This window comes from Ailuropoda melanoleuca, chromosome 14 (assembly GCF_002007445.2).
Source record: "Ailuropoda melanoleuca isolate Jingjing chromosome 14, ASM200744v2, whole genome shotgun sequence".
In the NCBI taxonomy this organism is placed as follows: domain Eukaryota; kingdom Metazoa; phylum Chordata; class Mammalia; order Carnivora; family Ursidae; genus Ailuropoda; species Ailuropoda melanoleuca.
Genome location: NC_048231.1, coordinates 69,951,754 through 69,972,054, shown reverse-complemented (window position 1 = coordinate 69,972,054; position 20,301 = coordinate 69,951,754). Strand labels below are relative to the sequence as shown.

Sequence of the window (20,301 nt, the reverse complement as noted above, 5' to 3'; positions counted from 1 at the left end):
GAGTGGATGCTTCCATGTCTTAGGCCTGAGAGAATGACAATGGTCCTGGAACTTTCTTTGCAAGAAAGCAAGGAGAATGCTTTCAAAGTTCTCATAGGGTTACAAGAATAAAGTCAGCTTAAAGGGGGCTCTCACTGGCCAAGACAGAACAATTTAATCATCCAAATAGAAAATAAAAATTCTATGGGGCACCTAGGTAGTTCAATTGGTTAAGCAGCCAACTCTTGATTTTGGCTCAGGTCATGATCTTAGGGTCCTGGGATTGAGTCTCATGCTGGGCTCTGCACTCAGTGGGAAGTCTACTTGATGATTCTCTCTCTCCCTCTGCCTCTGCCCCGTCTCTGCTCGCATTCTCTCTCAAATAAATCTTCAAAGAAATAAAGGAAAAATTGCACTTAATTAAACCTAGTAGTCTCTGGAAAAATTGTCTCCATAATGGCTTTTAAAAGAAAAATTGGGGGGCTCCTGGGTAGCACAGTCGTTGGGCGTCTGCCTTCGGCTCAGGGCGTGATCCCAACATTCTAGGATCAAGTCCCACATCGGGCTCCTCTGCTGGGAGCCTGCTTCTTCCTCTCCCACTCCCCCTGCTTGTGTTCCCTCTCTCGCTGGCTGTCTCTCTCTGTCAAATAAATAAATAAATCTTAAAAAAAAAAAGAAAAATTGGTATTTTCTTTTCAAATAACTAGTATTATTTTACAAATTTATTTTTATTCATAAAAATTCCTGTTTATATTTAAGTTTAGTCCCAGGATAGAGAGAAGCATGTTGAACACTTCCTACCTGTATACCCTGGGGTTGCAGCACCCCCAGAGTTCAGACTGGGAGGCACACAGGCACAAGTCTCACCAGACCTCTGTGTGAGAAGACTGCGCAGGCAGGAAGGGTGCCTTACAAGTCCAGTTGAGGCATCCAACCCGGGCTTGTGGTCCGAGCTTTGAGCATTTCTCTGTGGGTGTTACACATCAATAAATGGTTTACTGAAAGAAGAAAAAGTGTGGAGGGGAAGGATCCATAAGAGGAAGAAGCTGAAGATGAAGGAAAAGGCAAGACTATTCCAATGACTGGAGTCAGAGCAGGGGTGGCATCCAGGCTAGATGGGCAGACGGGCCTGTTGGGTAGGAGGAAGGTTGGTTCTTCTAGAGAGAGAAGCAAGAGAGGCACCAGTGAGAAAATGAGAGAACTCAGCTTTGAAGTAGAGTGATGCCTCAAATGTGTAATTGCATTTTAAGTCCCAGTTAATTCACTGGTACTGTCCCTCTCAGGGGTGAACCACCTACGAATATTACTCAGAGTTCTAAAATCTGAATAGTGGTCACATTAAAATTCACCATTGTGCTTTCTGCAGTTAAGGTCCAAGGGGCTGTGCTGAGGGAGAGAACAATGGCCTACAGATTGTCATCAACTATGTGACCCCAAAGTTCTTTGTGATGCCGATGAGGCCATCATTAGATCTGTGCTCTCTCTTGCCCCTTTCCCACCCTGTCCTGATTAGGTTTTCTTCCTCAGCATTCTGCCCACCCCATCCCTCTCTGGATGGTGAGGGCCTCTTTTTCATCCTCATAATGGCAGCCTTTAGCATGGGGTTGCTGCAGTCCCCAGGGTCAGTGGTGCTCTCTGGTCACGTGTTCTAGGCTCCTTATCCCATGACTGGACTAACAGCCCAGAGCTAACTGGAGCTGTCTTTAGGAAGCACTGCAGTGGATACATCAGTATATGAACAAGCCCTATGGCAATGGGACGGATGTCCTGGAGTTAGAGCTGTACGAAGCCTGAGCTGTACAAAGCACATTTGCTGCTTCTCTTTACGAGACTATCATTTTCATTTAATCCTAAGTGTCTACACTGTAATCTGTTTAGGAAATGTTTCATTTTCATTTTTTTAAGAACAGCTTTACTGAGATAAAATTCACATACCACAAAATTCACCCTTTTAAGTGTAGACTTCAGTGGTTTTTAGTATTCAGAGTTGTGTGGCCGTTGCTAATTCCAGAACATTTTCATCATCCTAAAGAAACTCCATACTCATTAGCAGTTATTCCTTGTTCCCCCCCAGCCTCAGGCAGCCACTAATCTATGTTATTTTCCTATTCTGAGCATTCCTTATAAATTGAATCATACATTATGTGGACTTTTGTGTCTACTTTCTTTCAACGTATTTTCAAGGTTCATCCATGTTCTAGCATGTTTCAGTAATTCACTTTTAGGGCTGAATGATATTCCACTGTATGGATATATCACATTTTATGTATCCATTTGTAGTTAGGTTGACATTTGGGTTATTTCCACTTTTTGGCTATTACAAATAATGTTGCTATGAATATGTATACACAAGATTTTGTTTTCAGTTCTGTTGGGTGTGTAACTAGGTGTGGTATTGTGGGTCATATGGTAATGCTATGCTCATCTTCTTGAGGAAGTGCCAAATTCTTACGACATGGTAGCACAAATTTTACAATCCCAGAAGCAACGTGTGAGTGCCAATCTCACCACATTCTCATCAACACTCGTTACTCTTTGTGATTTTAACCATCCTAGGGGGTATGAAGTGGTAGCTCACTGTTTTGATTTGCATTTCACTAATGACTAATGTTAGATGTAAGACGTTGAACATCTTTTCATGTGTTTGTTGGCCATTGTTTCTTCAAGGAAGCGTCTGCACAGAATCTTTGTCCATGTTTTGTCTTTTTATTATTGAATTTTTAAGTTTTTTATAATTCTGGATATAGGCCTCTTAAGAGATACATGATTTGCCAACATTTTCTCCCATTCAGTGGGTTATCTCTTCATTTTCTTGATGCTGTCCTCATTTGAAACACACGGTTTTAATTTTGAAGTCCAATTTATCTATTTTTTCTTTTGTTGCTTGTGATTTTGGTGTCATAGCTAAGAAACCATTGCTTAATCCAAGGTTATGAAGACTTAGTTCTAGGTTTTCTTCTGAGTTTCATGTCCACAGCATTACTTTAATATTCTCTTTAAAGATGCCCAAAGACCCTTCTGCCAAACAGAAGAAAAAGTCAAGAATCCATGGTATTTTTCATTTGCGACTGAGAATGTGAACAACTTCCCACCTAGAAGTTCCTGCTTTTACTACTTCTTATCCATTTCCCAGTCAGGTAGCTTAAAGGACCTGAGTTTTAAACCTGGTCTGTAACAAGTGGGCTAATGAATTCATTATATTTGCCGAGCTTGTGCTATGTGCTGGGCCACAGCCAATGAGAATCATGCAGGCTGGCAAAGAGCTCACAAGCAGTTGGGGACATAATCAGAATCAGGAAATGGTAGGGTCACCAACACTTTGATAAAAGAGTGGCCCTTCATAATGCGGTGGAGTTGGAGTGGAGGGCAGTCTGCAAAATGCTATGTCCTAAGAACTATAAAGAGCTCACTATGGGTGATCAGTGAGAGTGGTAAGCAAAGAGAAGAGAAGAGAACTCCAGTGAGAAGTTAGTGAGAAAGGTAAGGTGCCATGACCAAAGTATTGTCTTAGATGCCCTGGACACAAAAGGAAGGCCCAGCTCCCTCAGCCTGTGGCTCAAAGGCTAAAGAAGTTCAGAAGGATGACTCTTGCCATCCCTCTCTGATGCTGGCACTATTAGTATAATTTCACTTCATGTAACTACAAGACCAACTTGTTAATAACCTTGGACTTTCAAAGTTTGCCAGGCCCTAATAGGAGAAGTTTAAGTTTTAAATTTTTAAACAGCAGAGAGAGCTTGGAAACAGATTATAGTTTAAAGTATCTAAATTATTTATTTAAGGAACTTTTAAAAGACAGGTTGACTACACCCCTAGCCTGTCATTTTAGTGTATGTGTTCCAGAGAAGATTTAACATAGCTAAACTGTTAATATGTTGTATTCTGCTCTAAATTTTAAGACCTAGAAATAAGTCTTCACCAGAGCAAATGAAATGCCACTTGTGAAAAATATTGCTAGGAACAATAGAAAATTATAAAAATGAAATCTAGGGTATCTGAGTGATTTATAATTAAGAATGCTCCATATATTGACTTTTACATGCAAAATAGGAATAATGTTCAACTCTATTTTTATTTTTTTTATTTTTATTTTTTAAAGATTTTATTTATCTATTTGATAGAGACAGCCAGCAAGAGAGGGAATACAAGCACGGAGAGGGAGAGGAAGAGGCAGGCTCCCAGCGGAGGAGCCCGATGTGGGGCTCGATCCCAGAACACTGCGATCACGCCCTGAGCCGAAGGCAGACGCTTAACAACTGCGCTACCCAGGCATCCCTCAGCTCTATTTTAAAAAAATTTTTTACTGTTCAGCTTTTACTAATACAGTTATGCAGATGATTGTGGAAAAACAAGTACACATACTTCTACCTTTTTCTGAATTAGCAATAAAGCCAAAAACACCTAGAAAGGAGCAGGCCCTCATAAAGGTCTCAATTTCCTTCTGAAAGAAAATGACATAATGTAAACTGCTAATTATGGGAAGATAAAATAATATAACCACTCAATGTCCATATAGCTTTGCTACTTACAAGGACCTTTCATATATTTTACACCACCTCACAGCCACCTGTGAGGTAGGCAGGATTCCGTTATTCATTTTCCTGACGTGTTCTCTCCAGAAACAAACACTGAAAAATGCCCAGAAAAGTTTGTTCTTGGACCCTAGTTTCCATGTATTTAAAGAATAAATAAAAGGTGTTTGGTTTTTTTTTTAAGATTGTATTTATTTATTTGAAAGACAGCAAGACAGCGAGAAAGAGCAAGTACAAGCAGCGGGGAGGGAGAAGCAGACTCCCCACTGAGCTGGGAGCCTGACCAGGGGCTCGATCCCAAAACCCTGGGGTCGTGACCTGAGCTGAAGGCAGAAGCTTAACCGACTGAGCCACCCAGGCACCCCAGAATAAAAAAGAAGTTTTAAGAAAGCTGTTTTTCTGACTAACTTTAATTTCAGAAATTGCATTAAACATTTATTTTCACAGCCCATCCTTTACAAAGACAGTAAGAAATTTCTGAAGTCCAACTTTGAATTCTTTTGGGATTCACTCTGACTAAGCAACATTTTTAGTTGAGAGAAATGTTTCTTTGTTTTGCTCACATTTTTTGAGGAGCAAGTGGGTGTTGACTGTCCAGATATAGGTGTCCTGAAAACAAACATAAAACCACACTTAGGCATACTGATAAATAAGTTTAAAAAGTGCTTTTCCTGCTTAGCCTAAATAATTGCTACTAGAATCCCTTTCTACTCCTTGTGTATTATGGCCATAAATGAGCAGTGGCTGGACGCAGCATTCATTCCCATTTTGTTAAAAATCCCCTCACTACACAGGCTTTAGGCAACCTTCAGGAGATACACTGGGTGGTTCTGGAAGTTTCTATCACACCTGAAGAAGGGTAAAGGTAAAGTGTCATCAGGTCTGAGTTCCCTTTAAGTCTGACATCAAAATTCATGACAATTCTAAGGACTTTAAAAACCTCTTTCTACAGAGCTCAAGACCATTTCCTTTCTAAAAAATGAAGAATTTTAATCTACACGTGCAGGTACCACTCCATTGTATCTCCCCACCTAGAATGTAAGTTCCATAGGGCAGACTTTGTACTACTAATTGTATATTCCAATAATTCTTAACAGTGCCAGGCACAGAAGAGGTCTTCTAAAAATATTCGCTGGATGAATGATTCTCCCGCTGCTGTGTGTGTATTTTTGTTTCCTTCTATTTCATGCCCTCCAATTGTGTTCCACACCCATGAAACTTTATTGGGGTTTGTCAGTCTGATCCTTCTATTACCCATCTGTATGATAAATGTGAAATATCTTTCTCATTCCTGCATATAACTAAGAAGCCGTCTGATCTAAACGCAAGTGAATTATTTTAAATATGCCAAATTCTCTTTCATCTACATTTATCCAATAAGGTAGAAACCTCTATGAATTCCTATCATGCCAAATATCAAAATAATTAAATCAAAATATAGAGAAAAGTAGACTTGAAATTTTAATTTTTATCCAGTTTTATAAATGTCAACCCAATATAAAAAACTTAATGCAGTAAACAGATAATTCAGTCCTTGCTGAATTTTGCTATTTATGTTCAAGAAACTAACAGACTCAGTTTCTCTTTTGGTATAAAAATGTTCAAAAATTCCTTTCCCAGTTTCTATGAAACTAAATTTATGAATAAAGTACTGTGAACTACAAAAATAGTTCAGTGCTCATATAGTTAACTGAGTAGCAGCTGACAAATCCCTATCCAGTGAGGTTTCCATAAGAATTTCTGACAGAGGATATACCAAGAACAAAGGTTTAGAGCAGGAATGTAAACTGTGAGTTTACTTCAGTTCGGTTTTGCTGACACATAGGATGAATTAAGGCAAAGTAAGGCAGCAGACACACTCGTGCCAGCTAGGAAGGGCTGGGAAGCCATGCTGGAACATTTGATCTACATGCTACAGCTAATCAGAGCTGTGCTTTTAAGGAAATTATCAGACTAGAAGGGTTTGAAACGAGAAGCAGGAAACTAATGTAGTAGTCCCAGCAAAAAGTGAATACAGACTGAACACAGCAGGAGGAAAAAAGAACAGACGCAAACCCCATGGAGGAAGGACATTTAGAAACTGGCAACTAATTGGACAAGGACCAAGGGAGTAGGAGTTGTCTACTCTACTCACCATTTCACGTCAGACTGTCTACAAGGGCATGTTTACTGACAGAATAAGGAACTTAGGAGGACGAGCCGGTTTGAGTAGTCAGCTGTGGGGACATGTTGGGGTGATAAAGTGGATATATTTAGCAGGAGCTGAGAACAGGCAGAGGGAGAGGCTGGAAGTAGAGGAATATAGCTGGAAGTTATAAGCACAGATTATGTGTGCATATGACATTAGAGAAGAAAAGGGCATGGATGAAAAAAATGGGGGCCAAGGCCTGAACTGCTTGGCAAATTTAGGGAGTATATATTAAACAGAGGAAAGTAGAAAAAATAAGAGTTTACACCAGCAATGCAAATAGCTTAACAAATTAAGATACCTGAATATCAAGGCTGGACTCTTGCCCTTGGAACCACACGTATGATTGAGGTTTGCAGAACTTGGAGTCTTTCTCTCTGGTGTCTTCAGGCTGAGCTTACTCGTAGGAGTGGTAGGACTGCTCTTCAGTGCTGAGAGAAAGCTTCTACTTTTACCATGATGTTTAACTGTTCGGTTGCATGTTTTACACGTAGTCAACTACCGTAAAAAGGAGAAATATTGGGCCTGATTTCTCTTATCATTTAATTCAATAAACTACATGTTCATTAAATTCTTGTACATAAGGGACTACACCAGGTATGACCGAGTAAGAGAGGCAGCCCTCAAGGAGTCTGTAATCCAGCCACAGTAATCAGACAAGATACAAATTTAAAATGAGAAAATCTTCAATAAAAAGTTACTGGCTAAACATCTGTATTTAATTTAAAACACATTTTTTAAAAATTTATTTTAAAGATTTTATTTTTAAGCCCGAGTGTGGGGCTTGAACTCATGGCCCCAAGATCAAGAGTCCTATACTCTACCACCTGAGCCAGCCAGGTGCCCCTAAAACACCTTTTTAAAGATAACAAAGTCTCTACTTTTTCAATGTAAAACCATGTTTGGGGGGGATAAAGGGGACTGTGACTGATACCCTTTAACATCTCGAAGAATGTTCTTTATAAAAGCAGTTGACATTTAATATTTGTTGGAGAACTCCAAGCTGTCTTCCAATAAAACATGGCAAATTATCACTGAAAATCTAAGTGACCCCTTCAAACCCTTAGCGATTCTATATTCTATAAATATAGATCTAAATCAATTTATAAAACCAATCAAATGAATTCTCACACCTCTTTACTTCATTAATTCCAGAGGCTGACTTATCATGGTTGGAATTTCATAATGTATATAACTGTCAAATCACTGTGTGTGAACCTGAAACTAACGTATCAACTATACATTAATCAAAAAATTTTTAAAAATAAGTTTTACCCTCAATGAAACATCAATCACTAGAAAAAGAATTTATGTATATATTTTGACAATCCACGTATACTATCACAAACCTCTGAGTTATAATGTAGCCTGATCCTTAACCTCATTTTAAGTAAAAGAAAATTCTAGTTTATTTATACATACTGGAATTGAAATCTTACCAATACACTTTTAGAGTCTTTGTATTTTTTCAAAATTTTTGCTTCTTTAAAACTGAGTGTATAATTTCTTGCCTCCCGGTTAAGAAGTTTCTGTATTTTGGGTGTCAGTCTGGACTTGGGTTTGAGGCGCACTCGAGAGTTATCCAAAACCAGCAACTGGAAACAGTACGGACATGTTCCTTCAAAAGTGATGTTAGCATCTGAAATTATACAAATGAAACTCATGATTCAGCAAATCAGAATATTTTGTTACCTCAAACAGCCAAAATTCTGTGATAAAGTATACTATTTAATATGAGCGGATATATATTCTCTTTAAGCAAACTCAAAATAGGAGAACTTGCAAAAAAGACAAATTGGCAATAATTTATTTTGCAAAACACTGTAATTCTACCCATTCACTCCTTTTAGCAATAGACATGTTAAGTCCCCACTCCTTGCTACCTTATTCATTACTTGTTACTAAGTAAAAAAGGCTGTCTCACAATTTTACAAACATATTTATCACAAATCAATAAATTATATGTATACTGTCATTTCCTTTTTTAAACAATTAGCACAATTTTGTGATTTGTGGGCCAGGCTTTCTGCAGGTAGCTCTCAGTACAAGGTAATAGGAGAACAGACTTGCCCCAGACTGTCTATGCAATCAAGACAGCCATCTATCATGCTAGGCTGGGGAGTCATAAATAAGGAGTAAAAAAAGCTATCTTTAGATAACTCACACTCTAGGGGAGCCGTTGGCAAACAAAAATAAGACTGGAAACAACTCTAACAAAATATGATTAAAATGCCCTGGAAACTACTAAACTGTATGGACTAGCCAGAAACACTCCAAAGAAGTGGCTTGACGAAAGTCAAATACTCCAAATATCTGTACTTGGAGATGGCATCCATTACAAAGCACTTTCAGGTAGAAGTACAGTGAAAAAGAAAGCGTGGCTATTAGGGAAAGGTGAGGGTGTGGGGGTGATGCAAGTGGAAAGGGAGGCACACCGTGATTTTTATTCAACAATTATTTGTTAGTGAGCACTCAACTAAGGACCATGCTTTCACTCAGCTCTGCCAAATGTTAAATTCATTCATACTTATTGAGTGACTGTCAAGTGCCAGGCACAGTTCTGGGTACAAGAGACAGAACAGTGAATAAAGGACAATTCATGGAGAGAGAAAGTAAATATAGCAACACCAACTGTGTAGCGCTGGGAAGACAAAGGCAATGGGGCTGCCATGGTTTTAAATAAGGTAGCCAGGGAAGGCTTTGTGGAGTGACATCTTTAGAGAGCAGAAGGAACCGAGGAAGGAATTCACACAGATATGTGAGGTAAGAGTTCCAGTCAGAGAAAGGGCAACTTCGAAGGCTGTGAAAGAGCAAGGAGGCCTAACAGTGGGTGGAGTTGAGTAAGCCAAAGGGAAAGCAGTTTGGAATGATAAAGTGGGCTTTTGATGTAGGGCCTTGTAGTCCTTTTAAAAGATTTTCACTTTTACCCTGAGATGGGAAGTCATTTGAGAGTTTGTGGCAGAGAAGCAACGTGATCAAGCTTGGGCTTCTCCTGGGCTCACTTTGGCTGCTCAATTGGGAATGGATGTAGACATGCATGAGTGCTGTTGGCAATAACCCAGCTGATGACTTGGTCCAGGACGATAAGATGGATTAGTGAAAAGAGGCTAGGTTCTGCATATATTCCAAAGCCAACATTGGCATGTTGGCTTAGAGAGGGAGGCTATTAGGGAGTCACGAATGGCCCCAGGGTTTGGGGGCTGAATTCACCCTAAGGATGAAATTGCCATTTACTGAATTGGGAGGAACTGGAGGAGGGCTTTGTTGGGGGGTAAGGCTCAAGTTTTGGCCTGACAGACATTCAAAAGGTGTCAAGGCGGCATCTGGTTATGAGCCTAGAATGGGGAGAAGTCTTGGTGGGGTGTATAAATTTAGAAGTCATCAGACTGGATGAAAAACTGTCACCAAGGAAGTGAGGGTAACTAGAAAAGAGGTCTAAGGAATCCGGAGTTTTCACGAAACAGAAGCCACTGGGGGTGGGGGGTGTTAATGAGGGCAGTGGGTCGATGAGATTTCTCTTTTGCGACATCCTGAGCGCTGCGCGGAATGGAGGGGAGCGGGACGACGAGAACCTGACCCACAACCGTCGGATGTTCTCCCTACCGTGTGACGAACTGTAGGCCCAGCTGGAAAGGAGAAGGAGACACGTGAGGGACGAAGGGAGACCCCGCCGCCGCCGCCCGCCTCCCCTCCGCCCCTCTCTTACAGGAGATAACGGGCCTGGCCCGGGCAGCTATCGTGTAGTTGCCGCGCCGCAGCCTCAAGGTAGTGCTTCTGCCTCATCGCTCCCGCCGCCCCACGCCACTAAGGCGAGCCACTAGAGGACTCTCCGGAAGCCAGCTTCGCAACCCGCCGGCCTTTCACCTCGGAATCCAAGCTCCCTCCGGAAACCCGCGCTCGCTGCTGACGAGTTCCGGTCTCCCTCGCGTCCCGCCCCTCCCGTAGGCCGACCCTCTCCTCGCCCTTGGCCCCGCCTTAGACTCCGCCCCCAGGCTCCGCCCCGTCCCCCGCGGGCCAGCGAGGATCCTCCACAGACTTGCGGCTGCGCGGAGCGGTGTGACCCAGCGGGGTTGGCGACGTCTGCACGCCGGTGCTGGGCAGGCCTCTCCTTCTCGCTCTTGATAGCGCTTCTGTGGTACTCCTGTTGTCATTTCCTCAGCCCGCGTCGCCTTCTAGATTCTCCATCCGGGTGTTGATTTGGGCCGGGCAGGCGGTGTGCGGCCCGCAAGGAGGCCACCCTTGTCAACTCGGCCGTGGGCCTGGGAGGGAAGAGCAGGCCGGCCTGCTCTCAGAGCACCAGCCAGCTTACCTTCTTTCCCCGTTCTTCATGCACACAGCAGAACGTTAACAGTTCGGTACAGGTTCAGTGTTGTGCAAACCCCGCTGTTACCGAGTTTGGAAACGTTTCTGTCACCTTGAAGGGTGACAGTTTAGCAGTTGCTTCTTATTCTCCCTTCCCTCCCAGGCCCTGGCGACCACTAGTCGGCTTTCTAGCTCATTGGGCTTATTCGGGACATTTCTTGTAAATGGAATCATAGGTGTGATCTTTTGTGTCTGGCTTCTTCCACTTAGTATAATGTTTTTTAGGTACACACACCTTGTAGCTTATATCAGAACGTCATTCCCTTTTATGACTGAATATTACATTGTATGCATACCAAGTATTGTTTATCCATTCATCCATGCTGGACATTTGGGTTGTTTCTACCTTTTGGCTGTTGTGAATATTGCTGCTAGGAACAGGTCCAGGGGTTGTTTTTGGATAAACACCCAGGAGTGAAAATGCTGGATCATATGGTAATTTCATGTTTAACAGGGTTTCCAATTTCTCCACATCTTCCCAACCCTCATTTTCCTCCTTTGTTCATTTTTTAAAATTTATTTTTATTCTAAACATCCTAGTGAGTGTGAAGTGGCTTCTCATTGTGGTTTTGATTTGCATTTCCTAGTGAATAATGGCGTGGAGCATTCTTTTATGTGTTTGTTGACAACTTGTATATTTTCTTTGAAGAAATGTCTATTGAAGTCCTTTGCCCATTTTAAAATTGGGTTGTTTGCCTTTTGTTGTTGAGTTGTTAGAGTTTCAAAAAATAAATTCTGGAGACTAGACCCTTATTTATCCTTAATTTTCAATATCTGAAAGGACTTAAATTGAGATAGGGAAACTGAAAGGATTCCATTTTTAGAAGGGCTCCATCTCTGCTGTTTTTCTGCAAGGCCCCATTTGTTCATGTTCTATATTTCACCTTGCCTCTGAATAAACCAAAGAAACTATGTTCCTACTCCAAGGGGGAGGCAAGAAAGTTAATCATCCAAATACCTGATAAAATACAAATACTAGGCATCCAAATACCTGATAAAATCTAAGAAGAACTGAATCTTAAACATGTTCCAGGGCATTAAGTTTGAACAAACCTCACCCAACACTGGCATCAATACCCCCACCTTTGATGATTTATGAAATAATACCTATTATTCACCTGTCACTCACCTTTGAATTCGACCCTACCCTGGATTCCTGAAGGAACATGTACCCTGGACCCCTTTCCAATATGATCCCCTAACCCCAAGTGTTGAAGAGACTCATTCTCCTTTCCTTTCCGAGTCTCCCAGACTCTCCATCTGCTATACTCTGTCACTTATACTATTCAATAAACTCTGCTTTCACTTCCCTGATTGCTCTCCTGCGCAAAGACAAGGATCCTCTTAGCCAAGAGGGATCCTTAGTCTCTGGGTCCTCAGACCTGGCCTGTCTTATGTCAAAATGATACAGAAGTTTGTAAAGAGAAAAAATGTATTTACATCTGTATAGACATCTTTTAATTTTTTAAAAGAAAATTTATTACATCTGCTCTTCCCACCTTTCCATCCTACTTCTCTGATCAGCATTTAGTCAAATGATACAGAAGTTTCTAAAGAGAAAAATGTATTTACATCTGTAGAGACATATTTTAATTGGGTATCTTCTCTATGTCCTCACATAAGTAAATGGATTAGTGTGTAAAAATCCCCTCTCACCACACACACACACACATACACACACACATACACACACTAAAAAGCCAAAACATACACAAAAAAAGCTAAACCAAAAATAGAAAGTTAGTCCCTTACTACATAACTTGTCTTTTTCCTTAACCACAGATCATACACATCTTCCCAGGACAGGACATATATTTTTGCAACAGCAAAAATCTTGTATATACTGGTGCTTTTTATTTCTTTTGTCTGAATTACTAAAAGAGAAATTACAGAGTGGAATGATATGCACATTTTTATTTGCCAGATCATCCAAAATAGGTTGTAGAAATGTGCAGTCCCAGCGTCAATACCTGAGAAACTTGGGTCAGAAGATGTGATAGCCATTGGTTCACCTAAATACTAGTGAGATGAAGTCTCTTTTCATATGTTTCTTGATGCTTTACATTCTCTCCTGTGAAGAAAAATCTCCTGTTGGGTTGTTTATCAGCTTCTAGGAGATCTTTGTGTTTTGGGGAAATGTATCCCATGCTTGTCATATATAAGGCAATACTTTCTTACCTCTTATCTTTGGCATGGTTTATAGCATTTTTACCATACAGGATTTTGTATGTGGTCAAACATTTTTCATTATTGGGTCTGGATTTCCTGTGTAGCTTTAAAGATTTTATTTATTTATTTGACACAGAGAGAGAGACCACAAACAGGGGGAGGGGCAGAGGGAGAGGGGAAGCAGGCTCCCCACTGAGTGGGGAGCCCGACTGGGGCTCAGTCCCAGGACCCTGAAATCATGACCTGAGCCGAAGGCAAGTGCTTAACCAACTGAGCCACCCAGGCACCCCTCCTGTGTAGCTTTAAAAAAGCCTCATGTAGTGCTTGCTTCAGCAGCACATATACTAAAATTGGAAGGATACAGAGCAGATTAGCATGGCCCCTGTGCCAGGATGACATGCAAATTTGTGAAGCATTAAAAAAAAATTAAGAAATAGTAAAATAAAAAAGCCTCATTTATGCAAAGACTAGACAACTAACTATTCATCCAAATGTTTTTCTCATACTTTTCTAGTTTAATTTCTTCAATGCACATCTTTAATCAATACAAAATGTATTTTTACTTAAGTATAAGTAAACACATTTTTCTAAATGGTTAGCAAGTTGTGTGGATATCTCTTCGTAGGTAAATTACTCTTTTGCTATTGGGATTGAAGTTTAAAAAAATGTAACAAACACTGAATATATGCCAGGCATTTTTCTAAGCATCTTACTTGTAACTCATACAGTCCTCATAACCCCATGGCATAGGTGAAATGCCAGTTTATCACATATAAGCTTTTTAACATCATTGCATCTGTTTCTAGATTCTTTATCTGCTTCACTAACCATACAACAGAAAGAGGAGAAATGCACTGTATGTGCACACATGCCTACTTCCCCTGCCCGCCACCCCCCGCCCCGCACACTTTCCTTCAGTTCTCTCGCCTCTGAGCACCACACTCCTATATCCAGATGCCTCCTCAGCATCTCTGCTTGCATTGCAACTTGTCTTCTCAGACGCAGTGCGGCCCAGATGGCATTCTTGATTTCCCCCACCAACCTGCCCAGCCACCCTGTCTTCTTCCATCCCAGCCCCACCAAGTGCCATGGCTGCTTCCTCTTCCCACACCTTGCAGCCAGTGCACCCTGCGGTGCCAGCTCCCCACCAGGAGCAGATAGGGACTCTGGTCACTTCTCTGCACACCTTAGCCACCTTCCCTTTTGCCTGCACCCCTGCCATGGCCTCCAACATTCTTTTCCGGGGTCCTCTGTCGCCTGCTTCCTCTCTCCCAGTCCATTCTTCACAGAGCAAAGTGACTTTCTTAAAATGGAGGTCATTTTTTGGGACAGGGAGTATCCTTGCTCAGAGTTTCCAGGCTCCTCGTTGCACCTGGAATGCAATCGCCTGGCTGTGCTGTGCAGGTCCCTGCATGACTGCTGCCCCACTTCAGACCTCACCTTGTCTCATCCACCCACCCTCACCCCGGCCCTACTACGCTGGCCTTCTCTGTCACTCAACATGTCCTGTTCAGACCTACTGCAGGGCCTTTGCTGTTTTCCACTTTGAGTGGGGATCCCTCCCATGGCTGCTTTTCTTCATCATTCCAAGATCAGCTCAAATATCTCTCAAGAGGCCTTCTTGACTACTGGAATAAAGAACTTCCCCCCAACACATACACCCTTCCCCATCAAGTCCCTCTCTGCCATAATTGGCTTTTATTATTGTCATCATAACCTCACTATCTGAAATTATTATTCATTCACCATTTACCTGTACCCTTTCTGAATGTGAACACCTGGCAGCAGGACTTGTTGGCTGCTCTGTACATGGACTCCCAGCCCAGGGCCTGGCACAGAGCAGGGGCTCAATAAGGATTTGCTGCAAAATCATACTGGAAGGAAAGGAAGTTGAAGGGGTTGAAAATGAAATTAGCTTGACCATGAGTTAACAATTGTTAACAGTGAGTTTGGATGTTGAATTTTGTCAAATGCTCTTTTTTCCCCTTTTTTACATCAATTGAGATATAGGTTTTTTCCTTTATTACCTAAATATAGTGAGTTACACTGATTGATCTAGTCATACCGACTCTCTATTCCTGGGATAAAACCCACTTTCTCATGATGCTTTTGTGTATTGTTGGATTTGATTCACTTATATTTTATTTTTTAAAAGTTTTATTTATTTAAGTCATCTCTACACCCAACGTGGGGCTCAAACCCATGACCCCAAGATCAAGAGTCTCATGCTCCTCTGAGCCAGCCAGGCACCCCAATTCACTTATATTTTATGAATGTTTTTTGTATTTACATCATGTAAGGTTTAGTGTCAGAGATATGCTGGTCTCACAAAACAAGTTGAAAAGCATGCCTTTCTCCTTCGCATTCCAAAAGAGGTTTTTGGTTGGGTTTTTTTTTTTTTTTAAGATTTATTTATTTATTTTAGAGAGAGAAAGTGTGTGTGCTCAGGGGAAAGGCAGAGGGAGATGGAGAGAGAGAATCCAAGCAGATTGCTTGCTGAGCTCAACTCTGAGCTCATAACCTGAGCCAAAAATCAAGAATCAGACACTTAACTGACTGAGACACCCAGGTACCCCCTGAAAGAGTTTTTTGTAAGATTGCTATTATTTCCTCCCTAAATGTTTGAAAGGATTCACTAGTGAAACCATTTTGGGCTGGGGTGTTCTGGGAAGGTTTTTGATAACTAATTCAATTTCTTTAATAAATCTAAAGCTGTTCTATTTCTTTTTGTGTTAGTTTTGATAAACTATATTCTTAAGCAATTTGTCTATATCATCTAAACTGTCAAATTTATTGGCATAAAATTATTTGTAATATTCTCTTATTATCTTTTTCATGTCTATAAGATCTGTAGTGATATCTCCTCTTTAATCTCTTATTAGGGTTCTCATTCTGGGTAAGAATGGAGTAAGTACACTCCATCCTGCCTCTCCCACTGACTGTAATCATAAAACCTGGGCAGACCGCATAGAGCACCCATAGGAAGACTGAAAAGTAAACAGTAGCAGGTTGAATGAAAAGAGGACTTAAAGTGCCAATGAACTGGAGGTGAGTTTACCATTATTGTTCCTTTGATATCTGCTGGCCTGAATGCAATGCAGCCTGAAGCCCAGAAGTGGGAAGTGGGATGTGTGTAGGGAGAGCTCTAGGAGAAGCCCTTGAGTTATGGCTGACTAGCTGAAAACATCTAACCCTCAGAGGGTGTGGAATTCTCTCCATCTTCTTTTCCTTCTCTCCATTAGTTGAGCCTTAGCCCCCAAGCCATCCTTTGTTGGCAGCAGCAAAGGCCGCAACAGGAGCCAGCAGGAGCCAAATTCTGAGGAAGGGGAACATTCCTCTCCAGTCAACCAATCTCTCTTGCTTTTCCTCCCCCTCTCTTTCTGCCTCTTCCTGCTTGGCCAAAGATGGGAGCAGTCACAGAGGAACACAAAGATGGAGTAATTTTTAGCCCCAGCTTTCTGGCCACAGAACCAGAAAGGGACATTGTAGAAAACTACTGGAAAGTACTGGGGAGATTATGGAGAAAGAAGAGCTCTTTCTTAACTTTATAGGAAAATCCCATTAAGTTGGATGAGAATTTCCAAGCTCACTGAGCTGTGCACACATGGATATGATCAGTTTAGCAGTGACTTTGTGAACAGAACTAACAGACCATCGGTCAGGTTCCAGATGACCACTGAGTAGTAAATATTCAGGATCTACCCTAATGGTACTGCAAAGGCTTTAGAAACGGAACCTAAATTTGGACCACAACTCAGAGAAGGCGGGTTGAACTTGTAGTGTGAACCTAAGCAGGTCTATCGCCTAAAACAAAAATAAGTACATTCCCCATAGGACTTAGAAAATTAATATTCAAAATTTCCAGGAGACAATCTATAATTACTTGGCCTATGAAAAAACAAGAAAATCTCAACTCACATGGGAAAAAAACGAATCAACAGACATCAACAGCAAAATTGACACAGATGTTGGAATTATCTGACAAACAAAGACTTCAAAGCAGCTATTGTACAATAGCTCTACCAAACAGTCAGTCAAACTCTTGTAGAGTTTGCAGACTTTTCCCACAAAGGGTTTGGTAGTAAGTATTTGAGGCTTTGCAAAGCATGTGGTCTCTGTTGTATGTACTCAGTTCTGTGAAAGCAGCCACATACAGATAACCACCCACAATACAGAAGCAAGTGAGTGTGGCTGTTTCCCAGTAGAACTTTATTCATGGGATTTGGCCCATAGACCACAGTTCACCAATCCCTGAGCTGTAGTGTTTTTTAGATATTTTATTGATTTTTCTGTGTTTACTTGTTCTATATATTATCAAGAGCAGGGTCCTAAATTCTTTCATGATGATTTTGGGCTTGCTTATTTCTCCCCTTAGTTCTGTTAGTTTTTCTTAAGATATTTTGAAGCTCTGATATTAGGTGCATAAATACTTTCATTGTCATGTTTTTCTGATGCATTGACCCCTTTATCATTTTGACATTTCCCACTTTATCTCTAATAATGCTCTGCCTGAAAGTCTATTTTGTCAGATATTAATATAGTCACTTCAGATTCCTTTTTTTTCATTGAGGTATAAAACACATAACATTAAATTCACCATCTTAACCATTTTTAAATGTCCAGTTTGGTAGTGTCAAGTATCCCCACGCTGTTGCGCTACAGACCTTTAGAACTGTTTCATATTGTTAAACTGAGACTCCTTACCCTTCAACGCTAGTTTACCCTCCTTACTCTCCCCAGCTCTTGGAAACCACTTTTCTATGTTCTATTTCTATCATTTTGACTACTTTAGATACTTCATATTAGTGAAATCATACTGACTTTGTCCTTTTGTGACTGGCTGATTTCAATTAGCCTAATGTCCTTGAGGTTCATCCCTGTTGTAGCAGGTGACAGGATTTCGTTCATTTTAAAGGGAGCATAATACTCCCTTGTGTGTATATACCAGACTTTCTTTATCTATTCATCTGTCAACAGACATTTGGTTTGCTTCCACTTCTTGGCTACTTTGAATACTGCAAAGTTTTTTTTGAGATCCTGCTTTAAATTCTTTTAGATAAATACCTAGGAGTGGGATTGTTGGACTCTATGGTAATTCTATTTTTAGTTTTTTGAGGCACCTTCATACTGTTTTCCATTGTGGTTGTACCACTTCATAGTCCTGCCGCCAGCACATGAGCATTCCGATTTCTCCTCCTCCTCACCGACAGTTGTTGCTGCTTGACCTGTTTGTTTGTTCAGTAGTGACTGTCTTCATGGATATGAGATGATATCTCACTGTGGTTTTGTTTTGCATTTCTCTTATGATTAGTGATGTTGAGCATCTTTTCATATGTTTGCTGGTTACTTCAGATTTCTTATTCTTCCTCTCTGTCTGGTGTAGCTCTTTCCTTTTACTTTCTTTTTTCCTTTTACTTATTATTCTTTCATTATTTATTTATTTGAGAGAGAGAGAGAATGTGTGTGCAAGAGCATGAGTGGGGGACAGAGGGAGAGAGAGAAGCAGGCTCCCCACTGAGCAGGGAGCCCGATAGGGGGCTCGATTCCAGGACCCTGAGATCATGACCTGAGCCGAAGGCAGACGCTTAGCTGACTGAGCCACCCAGGTACCCCTATCCTTTTACTTTCAACCTTTTTGTGTCCTTGTACTCAAAGTGCATTTTTTTTTTTTTTGGTGTATAGCATGCAATTGGGTCTTTTTTTAAAGTTTTGTTTTGTTTTTAATCCAGTCTGACAATCTCTGTCACTGAATTGGCACACCTAGTGTATTTAAGATAATTATTGATATTAGGATGTGACATCTTTGAGGCAGAGGACAGACTCTGGTAGGCAGCATAATGGCCCCCTGAAATTGTCCATGTCCTAATCACCAGACATGTGAATATGTTGTTGTACATGACGAGAGGGATTTTGCACATGTGATGAAGGTTACTGACCCTAAAATGGGGAGGCTATTCTGGATAATCTGGGTGGGCCCAGTCTAATCACATGATTTTTAAAAGCAGGGAACCTTTTCCAGGTGGGTCAGAGAGATGAGACAGAAGACAAAGAGGACAGATTTGAAGCATGAAAGGGACTCAACCCAAAGTTGTGGCCTTTGGAGATGGAGGAAGGAAGCCTCAAGTCATGGAATGCAGCAGTGCCCGGTGGGAGCTGGGAATGATGCTCAGCTGACAACCAGCAAGAAGGCAGGACACTCAGTCATAGACCTCAAGGAACTAAATTCTGTCAACAAGCTGAGTGAGCAGAAAATGCATTCCCCCCTCCAGCCTCTGCAGAGGGACAGGTTGTGTCCTGTTATGTTTGGCCTGGTGAGAGCTGTTCAGGACCTCTGACCTCCAGAAGTAAGATTATAAATCTGTGTTGTTTTAAGCCACTAACCTTGTGGTAATTCATTATGGTAATTCAATGGAAAACCATAGAGCAATATTTAGGGGTTCATCCTTTGCACGGATTCCTCCCTGGATTACTCCTCTAACTTTCCAATTCTACTGGCCTCAAACTCTTTTTGTCCCCGCCCAGTCAGTAGGCTGTAGCTCTCTGCAGTTGGAGCAGCCCCTGTCTTGGGGGCCTGCCCTCGGGTAAAAAGCTGCCAACTCACAAATCTCAACAATTTCTGTTCATCTTTCAAGGTTGCTCTCCTATTCAGTTTCTGCTTTCTTTTGGTCATTCTCCAAGGCCTTCAAATGCTGCTTTTAAAAGTTTTGCTCAACTTTTATCATCGTCATCTGCAGGAAGATTAGTCCACCATTACCAAAAGCTGGGACCTCACTATACTCTTCTGCCTCCTTCTACGTTTGCAATTTTCCTTGGAAATAAATTGTTAAAATTTAGTTTGTGCCATGTCTTAATGTTTCTCCTCCTCAGTAATCTGAGGGCTAAAACGGAGTTGCCTCCTCTTAATATGGCACTTTAAAAAATGAATAAAAGGCAACTTTTCTGACTTTTGATGGGGTGGAAGGTGGGAAGGACCCCAACCTTAGCAGTCGGGAGGGAAGGAAGCTCGGTAGCAGGTTTGTTCCATCACCTGCAGTTCCCCACAATCACCAGCAGGGGGAAAAAATTAGTTTT

At 41.3% G+C, this 20,301-nt stretch overlaps 1 protein-coding gene, 1 long non-coding RNA gene and 1 other non-coding gene across 4 annotated transcripts; 2 read left to right on the top strand and 1 right to left on the bottom strand.

Moving 5' to 3' along the window:
- Positions 1-4,903: 4,903 nt before the first annotated feature.
- On the bottom strand, positions 4,904-10,614 carry C14H18orf21 (chromosome 14 C18orf21 homolog). Of its 2 annotated transcripts, XM_002924664.4 has the most exons (5): positions 10,406-10,609; positions 10,303-10,325; positions 8,139-8,338; positions 7,001-7,197; positions 4,904-5,120 (listed from the first exon to the last, which is right to left on the bottom strand). In XM_002924664.4, the coding sequence occupies exons 1-5, from the start codon at positions 10,480-10,482 to the stop codon at positions 4,967-4,969; spliced, it is 651 nt and encodes a 216-aa protein (XP_002924710.1). In that variant the 5' UTR covers positions 10,483-10,609; the 3' UTR covers positions 4,904-4,966. The 2 variants fall into 2 exon arrangements, with proteins under 2 accessions (XP_002924710.1, XP_034498671.1); XM_034642780.1 differs by lacking the exon at positions 7,001-7,197 and having other exon boundaries at positions 10,406-10,614.
- A 5-nt stretch (positions 10,615-10,619) lies between these two features.
- Positions 10,620-20,008, top strand: LOC105239942. Its single transcript, XR_858852.3, has 3 exons — positions 10,620-10,834; positions 16,113-16,278; positions 19,250-20,008. It is a non-coding gene; the product is annotated as an uncharacterized LOC105239942 (long non-coding RNA).
- Positions 13,551-13,657, top strand: LOC117796237. Its single transcript, XR_004620603.1, has one exon. It is a non-coding gene; the product is annotated as a U6 spliceosomal RNA (small nuclear RNA).
- Positions 20,009-20,301: the final 293 nt, after the last annotated feature.

What these genes read in the sequence shown, in the direction of transcription:
- C14H18orf21 (XM_002924664.4), bottom strand. Translation starts at nt 10,482, where the DNA reads ATGAGGCAGAAGCACTACCTTGAGGCTGCGGCGCGGCAACTACACGAT. An exon ending in GGCCAGGCCCGTTATCTCCT is followed by an intron (nt 10,326 to 10,405) that starts GTAAGAGAGGGG and finishes TCTCCTTTCCAG; the next exon opens with CTGGGCCTACAGTTCGTCAC. An exon ending in GGCCTACAGTTCGTCACACG is followed by an intron (nt 8,339 to 10,302) that starts GTAGGGAGAACA and finishes GTATAATTTCAG; the next exon opens with ATGCTAACATCACTTTTGAA.